The following is an 8,753-nucleotide window of genomic DNA, read 5'->3' as shown; positions in this document are numbered from 1 at the left end:
TATATATATCTATACTCTATCTTGTATATATCTATGCTCACACTCACTCACACTCACTCGGGCGGCTTCAGCCGAGCCGGAACACAGCGTCCTTACAACCCCTGATCTCGCATTAGACCCCCCAGCTCGCTGGTCGTCCCCACCCCAACGTCCCTCTTCATGATACAATGTTTGCAAACTTCTTGGAAAAGAATGACCGACACTTCGTCTGAGAGTTCCCAGAAGTCGGACGGTAGGCCTATGCGTGGGTGGGGAGCGTAGAATAGTGATTGTAGTGGATGGGGGTAGCGGCTGAGAGTAGGGCGTCGATGTTTACTCGCAAACATCCTTAAGGTAAGTATGCGTGACATCCTCTCTCCGTGTGTACAGCCTCGGCACGCACCTGTGGCCATAGACAGGCACCAGCGTCGCCGAGGCAGTTTGACGACATGAGTGGACACACGGGAGCAATAGGATTGGGAGCCGACTATATCTTCGTTTGGCGCATGCATCGGCAGTACTCGCCGATTTTCTCAATTTTGTGAGCGCGACTTTGTCGTAGTAGTTGTCGTAGCTAGTAATTGTCGTAATTGTTTAGTAGTAGTAATTGTAAGAATTTAGAAACTACATTTGACCGCATGTAAAACATTTAATGTGCTAAACAATACACTCGCGCAGCTCACACGGAATTCGCAATTGGTCTCGCAAACATCTACTTACATACGCATATAGGTAGGCTACGGCAAATAATAGCCGGGCGAAGGCCCGCCCGCATCAACGCGCCCACTAATGTTACGAGAAAATGCGTTCAAACGTATCCATGGTCTTCACGTGAAAGAAAGAAAGAGAGGGAGAGAGAGAAAGGCGGATCGCAGTCAATATTGACGCTTGCACGCGGAGAAGGATGTGAGGGAGAACTGTTAGAAGCTGCCAGTAGTTGTCGATCGCCTAACAGAGACTGCCGCGAACAAAAGCGTCTGCACCCGTCATACGTCACACGAGTGGTGAAACATCGCTCATATATAATGCGCGCAGAAGGCACCGTGTTAGGGTTCCACTGTTATTCACTCTAACACGAATCTTTTTGGTTGCTGTCTGGGCGCTGCCGTGCGTAGTTCGTAGCAAGATTTGCCGGATCGTAGTTCTTGACAAGGATTGTCGGATCGTAGGTTGTGACGAGAATTTCCGGATCGGATCGTAGTTCTTGTCAAGGATTGTCGGATCGTAGTTCTTGACAAGGATTGTCGGATCGTAGTTCTTGACAAGGATTGTCGGATCGTGGTTCTTGACAAGGGTTTCCGGGTCGTACGTGGTACAACGCGACTTCCTAGGTAATCGGCGTGGGGAGAGGAGAAGGCGACACCATGGATTCATCTCTGCTTGCAGTCTCGCTGTTGCTGCTGCTAGTGCCACTGTGTTCAACTGCTGACTATGGGCAATCCCGACCCGGTGGTAAGCCGTTGTCATATCCTAGTTCACCACACCGAGAACGCGCGGTTGGTATAGTTAGAATGGAACGTTGACGTGGATTGGGAGAGTAGATGTAGACGTCTGTGAAGATCGAGCAGGTATTGGGTAGAGTGAAATCGCAGTTGAATGAATTCATGGTGGTTAATGGAACAGTAACCAGTATTAAAGCGATAAACAGAACACAAAGTCATTGCTGCTATGCTCATTGTCATAAATCATTAGCATGCGTGGTTGTCCCTATTTCAATGTCATCATAGTGTGTTGTCGTTACGTGGTTGCATACGTTGTCAGTGTATCATTGTTAACTGATGTTGTTGTGTAATATGTATTCAATGTCGCTGTTTGCTGTTGTGTTGTGTCCCCCGTACTTTGTTTTCGCGACTGCTCGTTTTCACTGAGTAGAATCGCGAGCGTGAGCGGTGAGAGATTGCCGCGAGCGGTGAGAGATTGCCGTGAGCGGTGAGAGATTGCCGTGAGCGGTGAGAGATTGCCGTGAGCGGTGAGAGATTGCCGTGAGCGGTGAGAGATTGCCGTGAGCGACACGTCACAGCACATTACAGCCCAGCTCAGCTAACGTATAAGCTCTTGCTTCGCACCGAACGCTCAGCCGCGGTCCCCGTGCTGAATAGATATGAGTTTAACCCGTACCAGACTGCTATTAGATCCTTCCATGCAAACTAGTCGGCGGGCCAGGCGCGCGCCGCTAAAATTTGTGTACACACTATCTCGCGGGCTAAATACGGCGCCTAGTTACAGCCCGTGTGTGCTGCACAGGCATGCGAGTTACTTACACATAGGTAGAGTTACTTACACATAGGTAAAGTTACCTACACATAGGGCAGAGTACTTACACATAGGTAGAGTTACTACACATAGGGCCGAGTTTACTTACACATAGGTAGAGTTGCTTACACATATTAAGAGTTACGTTACCACATATGTAGAGTTACACATAAGTAAGTTACTACACCATATGGTAGAGTGCGTCATAAGTAGAGTACTTACACCATACGGTAGAGTTTACACAATAGGTAGAGTTACCATAGTAGAGTTACTGACATAGGTAGAGGTAATTACAGCGTAATGTGCTGTCGCAGGGCACGGAGGCTGGCGCGACGAGGGCCTGAGATACGCCGGGGATGCGTGCTACCCTAACCCGTGCTGGCACGGCGCCGCATGCAGGTACGGTACTGAGGTGGGGCGAGCCGGTGCGACTTGCCGCTGCACGCGTGACTATGTGGGAATGTATTGCCAGTAACCCGATCACGACTCCATAGCGTCGTAAGTGGCAGAGAGGTAAGCGAGAGGGGAGGATGTAATGAGTTTGGGTATGGGTGTGGCCCTGGAGGGGCCAGTATATAATTACCTGGCTTAGGGTTGTGATGACCAACTTTCACCTACCCTTTATTCTAACCATCAGTGATTGCAGAACCTTAAACCACAGCTCTAACCATAGCCCGTAATTTTAACGCCATGCGCTACTGCCAACTTTTCATCCTGGTACCAACCTCGTAAATTGTAACGACCTAATTCTAACGATAATTCTAACGGCTTAACCTAGACTAACCGTAATCCTAATCTTAATCTCAAAACCCCACTCTAACCATACCCATCATCCGCCTAATTTCCAACCCTATCGCTTACCCCAGTCAATTTTAACCGCTAACCCTGAACGCTAACCTACCGTAATTCTAACCTAACCCATAGGGCCTAAATTCAACTAACGCTACCGCCTACGCCATGAATTCTAACTTAGCTCTCACCCATACCTAGCCTCAACGTCTCACCTAACCCCACCCCCGACGTCCCTACCTATACCTAAATTCTAACTCACGTGCTGACAGTGATATGGTCCTCGTGGGCCACCATAGTAAAGCCCCATGTGAACGCACTGGCTGCGCTAGACACCAAGAAAGATACTGCATGTATTAACTGTTCGTACTATGGTTATTATGGACGCTCCGATCGGTAGTTGAGTAGCATGTAGTCAGTCCTTCCACTTATCACGTGTTTATCATATACGCGTTTTATTTCGACATTTTTCAAGTATGTTTTAGCACAGGAACAGATCGTATATATCTGTCTAATGTATAATCAACGCTGATAGGGTCATTCCCCCCAGGTACTGCCCGCGGACGTTACCGCTCTGGGTACGGTCCGGTATATCGGAACGTACCCTCGGTCAATAGCTGATATGGTTAGGGTTAGGGTTAGGGAGTAGCGTAGGCGACTCCTAGACTCGTTATGGAGTAGGCGAGGTACGGTCCGGGCATATTAGATAGTTACCAGGTCACGTTCCGTATACCGGACCGTACCAGAGTACGTTCCGGCAGTAACCCTGGGACATTAGACCCTGGCAGCTATAATAACTGTTGGATTAGGTAGGGTTTTCTTCACATGTTAATCATCATGGTATGCGGTAGTTATTAATAAGCAAGAACTGAAAACATATAAAATTAACCGACATAAGATATGTGATAGATGTGTATAAAGTTCGTAGAATACGAGATTCGTACCGAACTACAGTGCGGGTAATGCATCGAGATTTCATTGCAGGACCGTTTCAGAATGCTCCTATCTTTAACCCTTACACATCGCACGGCCACAAAGGTGTGAGTGTGGCGCCCCCTGGTGGCCACAATACGCACCAGGGCAATGACTACGACTCCTTGCTACCGCAAAACTATGGAGGTTAGAATATGATCAACATGCATGCTTGCTCCTCTGGGTAGTTGCCTCCTCTCTCCCTCTAGCAGTTACTATAGAGAGAAGATGACGTACATGTTGCGTTGGCGTATTTCGTACCTGTTTTGTGCAATATTCATTGCTGTTAGCCATCATTATCGTTCACGTTTCATCGTTCATGTCGCGCATGACACATAGCAATACGCTGAAAGCGTGGTCTTCTCGTTAAGACGAATAGTTCAGTTACACTCACCATACAATATCGCAACACGAAACGTTTACTGGGCTAGTAGGGTTCCTTATAAGGGTCAACTTAATTATGTGTTAACAATTCTGCAGGAGTGAATAATCTCTATTATTCACTCCTGATATAATTATTCCATATATATATATTTAATATATAGATGGTCATGAGATTGGACATGGTAGTGGTTCACACGGTGGCTCAGGCCCACAGCTGAGGTGCCGACTACCCCCGTCGTTCGGAACCTGCAGGTAAGCGGCAGAGTTCACGCGTTCTCACACTAACAATAGCTACACACATACTACACTAGTACAATACATACATACTACAATAGTACAACACATACATAGTACAATAGTACCATACATACATAGTACAATAGTAGTAAAATATAGCTACATCTAGACGAGACAAAAAATAACCACGAGTTATGCGTCTACACATGTAAAAAATCGGTTTTATACCCGGGTTGAAACGCGATAGTTTTGACTCGTGTAAACGCTTTATTCGAGACATTTTTCCTCTGTGTAGGTTTAGTTCATATTAATAAACTCTCGTAAAACGCAAAACATTCGATATACGTTGTAATTTCGAGTAATAAATGATTATGTAGTCAGAGCCGGATTAACATCGTATTAAATATAGCAGATGCTACAGGCCCCGCGTTATTTTGAGAGGCTCACATGCACCCACAAGCAGAATTATTTTCATAACAACGATTATCGTACAAGAGTTAATTCCTTAGATGGGTCCCACGTCATGATGCTACAGGCTCACAATGTGTTAATACAGCCATAGTATGTGATATGTGGGTATAGTGGATGCAGTAGGTGAATTCATAATGGTCACTAACGAAAATGGCCTTACAATTTAAACACATGTGTCTGTCTTAAAGACTTGACCGCTAACACAAGGTTAAATGTGGTTTATTTGTCACGTATAGTGGTAATGTGCTGAAGTGGTACTACAGTACGGCCTCTAGGATCTGTCAGGTGTTCACATGGAGCGGATGCAGCGGTAACCCCAACAAGTTTGATACGAAGAGCCAGTGTGAGCGCGTCTGCAAGAAAGGTACAGGAGACAAGATAAGCAGAAGTGTGTGTGTGTGTGTGGCGCGCAGCGCGCGTGTGTGTGTGTGCGTGGTGCGTGCGGCGGCGTGGCATGCGTGTGTGTCTTGTGTCTCTGTGTTGTGTGTGCGTGCGTGCGTGCGTGCGTGGCGTGCGCGCGCAGCAGTGCGCTGTGTATGATTTTCCTTTTTTTGTGGTCAAAAGGGGGGTCCGCGACCCCTCGACCACCCCTCTGGATTCCGCCCCTGCACAGCACACCGCACACACACACACACACCACACATACACACACACACGAACATATACACACCACAACACATCACACACGACACGCACACCGCTACACACACCATACACACACACACACAACACACACACACACACACACACTCCCCACACACACACAACCACACACACACACACGTACATACCATTATACATCATACGTAAACACTGCACGCACATGGCAAATTTGACCACCGTAACGTTTGGCAGCGTCCGAGCCATGCCCAGTCTAGGGGTCTGGAGGCAGCCCCCCCAGAAATTGAAATATTTAAGCCATTTGGGGCATATTTGCGCCGTTTTGGGGAGGGCGACCGCCCCCACCGCCCCCCCTGCTTACGCGCTCAAGCCCATTGTCCGCCTGTCCAATAACTCACATCACTCACACTCACGCAACACTCACATCACACTCACTCGGGCGGCTTCAGCGAGGCGGAACCACAGCGTCCTACACCCCTGATCTCGCATTAGACCCCCAGCTCGCTCGGTCGCCCCACCCCAGCGTCCCTCTTCATGATACAATGTTTGCCGAAAACCTTCTGGAAAAAGAATGACCGACACTTCGTCTGAGAGTCCCGAAGTCGACGGTAGGCCTATGCGTGGTGGGGAGCGAGAGTATGATGTAGTGATGGGGACGCTGGGAGTATGGGCGTCGATGTTTACTCGCAAACATCCTTAAGGTAAGTATCGTGACATCCTCTCTCCTTTAATAGCCCTCGGCAAGCCACCTGTGGGCTATAGACAGGCACCAGCGCGCGAGCAGTTTGACGAGCATAGTGTGACACCGGGAGCATAGGATTGAGACGACTATATCTTAGTTGGGCGTGCATGCTCGGCATACTCGCCGATTTCTGCAAATTGTGAGCGCGACTTTGCGTAGTAGTTGTCGTAATTATTTAGTAAGTATTAAATTGAATTGTAACAATTTAGAACTTACATTAGACGCGCAATGTAAAACATTTATGTGCTAAACCAATACACTCGCCGCCAGCTCACACGGACATTCGGCAATTGGTCTCGCAACATCTACTTCACGATACGCGTACGCTACGTAGGCTACGGCCAAATAATAGCCGGGCGCAGCACCCCCGCATCAACGCGCCCCTAATGTGTACAAGAAAATGTCGTTCACAAACGTATCCATGGTCGTTTACGTGAAAGAAAGAAAGAGAGGCGAGAGAGAGAGAAAGAGAAAGGGCGGCAGAGAGAGAGAGAGGCGGATCGCAGTCAAATATGACGCTTTGCCCGCGAGAAGATGTGAGGAAACTGGTTAGAAGCTGCCCCAGTATTGTCGACGCCTAACAGAGACGCCGCGAACAAAGCGGTCTGCGCCCGTCATAACACGTCACAGCGGAGGGGGTGAACCATTGGCTCATATATAATGGCGCGCAGGAAGGCACCGTGTGAGGGTTCCAACTGCTATTCCACTCTACAGCGAATCTTCTGATTGCTGTCTGGGCCTGGCGTGCGTAGTTTCGTACAAGATTTTGCCGGATCGTAGTTTGACGAGAATTTCCGGATGTCGCAGGATACGTAGTTCTTGTCAGGAGTCGATCGTTGTTCTTGACTAAGGATTGTCGGATCGTAGTTCCTTGACACGGATTGTTGGAGTCGTAGTTTCTTGACAAGGATTGTCGGATCGTCAGTTCATTTGACAAGGATTGTCGATCGTCAGGTCTTGACAAGAATCTCCCGGATCGTAGTTCTTGACAAGGATGTCCGAATCGTGTTCTTGCAAGGGTTCCGGGTCGTACGTGGTACACACGCGACTTTCTAAGGTAATCCTGGCGTGGTGAGGAGGAGAAGGCGAAAACCATGGATCATGCTCTGCTTGCAGTCTCGCGTGTTGCTTTGCTGCTAGTGCCTTACTGTGTCCAATGCTGACTATGGCTAATCCCGGCCGGTGGTAAGCCGTTGTCATATCCTAGTTCACCACACCGAGAACGCGCGTTGTGTATAGTTAGAATGAAACGTAACGTGATTGGAAAAGATTAAGGACGTCTGTGAGTCGAGCAGGTATGGGTAAGTGAAATCGGCAGTTGAATGGAATTCATGTGTTTAATGGAACAGTAACCAGTATAAAGCGATAAACAGAACACAAATCATTGCTGCTTGCTCATTTCCATGAAATCATTAGCATGCGTGGTTTGTCCCTATATTATGCATCATCGTGTGTGTCGTTACGTGCTTGCATTACGTTGTGCAGTGTATCCATTGTAACTGATCGTTGTGTGTAATATGTATTTTAATGTCGTTCTGTTTGCTGTTGTGTGGTCCCCCGTGCTTTGTTTCGCGACCTGGCTCGTTTTCAACTGATAGAATCGCGAGCGTGAGCCGTGAGAAGATTGCCGCAGCCGTGAGGAGATGCCGTGAGCGGTGAGAGATTGCGTGAGCGGTGAGAGATTGCCGTGAGCGTGAAGGTGCCGTGAGCGGTGAGAGATTGCCGTGAGCGACACGTCACAGCACATTACAGCCCAGCTCAAGCTACGTAGCTCTTTGCCTCGCCACCGAACCATTCAGGCGGTCCCCAGTGCTGAATAGATAGAGTTATACTCCGTGCAGACTGCAAAATTAGATCCTACATCAAACTAGTCCGCGCCGGGCCAGGTGCGCGCTAAATTTGTGTACACACTATTCCTGGCTAAATACGCGCTATAGTTACAGCCGTGTGTGCTGCACAGGCAGAGTTACTTACACATAGGTAGAGTTACTTACACATAGGTAAAGTTACCTACACATAGGCAGAGTTACTTACACATAGGTAGAGTTACCTACACATAGGTAGAGTTACTTACACATAGGTAGAGTTACTTACACATAGGTAGAGTTACTTACACATAGGTAGAGTTACACATAGGTAGAGTTACTACACCATATGGTAGAGTGCGTCATAAGTAGAGTACTTACACCATACGGTAGAGTTTACACATAGGTAGAGTTACACATAAGTAGAGTTACTGACACATAGATAGAGGTAATTACAGCGTAATGTGCTGTCGCAGGGCAACGGAGGCGGCGCGACGAGC

General features: G+C 48.0%; 1 protein-coding gene and 1 long non-coding RNA gene across 5 annotated transcripts in view; one reads left to right on the top strand and one right to left on the bottom strand.

The window, feature by feature from the left end:
• The window catches only part of LOC106812676, a 19,518-nt gene that overhangs the window by 7,090 nt on the left and 3,675 nt on the right, over window positions 1-8,753 (bottom strand). Inside the window, exon 2 of the long non-coding RNA XR_001394366.1 lies at window positions 2,932-2,937. This is a non-coding gene — a long non-coding RNA (uncharacterized LOC106812676). The remainder of the gene's footprint in view (window positions 1-2,931; window positions 2,938-8,753) is intronic.
• LOC106812675 (fibropellin-1-like) overlaps window positions 818-8,753 on the top strand; it is a 19,412-nt gene continuing 11,476 nt past the window's right edge. The window contains exons 1-5 of one of the 4 annotated variants that reach the window (XM_014816608.1): window positions 818-1,148; window positions 1,181-1,431; window positions 4,006-4,140; window positions 4,539-4,629; window positions 5,322-5,449. In XM_014816608.1, coding sequence (XP_014672094.1) covers window positions 1,344-1,431; window positions 4,006-4,140; window positions 4,539-4,629; window positions 5,322-5,449 — 442 coding nt within the window. In that variant the 5' untranslated portion in view covers window positions 818-1,148; window positions 1,181-1,343. Of the gene's footprint in view, window positions 1,432-4,005; window positions 4,141-4,538; window positions 4,630-5,321; window positions 5,450-8,753 lie in introns of those variants that run through there. The other 3 variants (XM_014816607.1, XM_014816609.1, XM_014816610.1) reach the window with 3 other exon arrangements.

The sequence above is a fragment of the Priapulus caudatus genome, unplaced genomic scaffold, assembly GCF_000485595.1.
Source record: "Priapulus caudatus unplaced genomic scaffold, Priapulus_caudatus-5.0.1 Scaffold673, whole genome shotgun sequence".
Lineage (NCBI taxonomy): Eukaryota > Metazoa > Priapulida > Priapulimorpha > Priapulimorphida > Priapulidae > Priapulus > Priapulus caudatus.
This window is presented reverse-complemented; position numbering and strand designations above follow the sequence as displayed.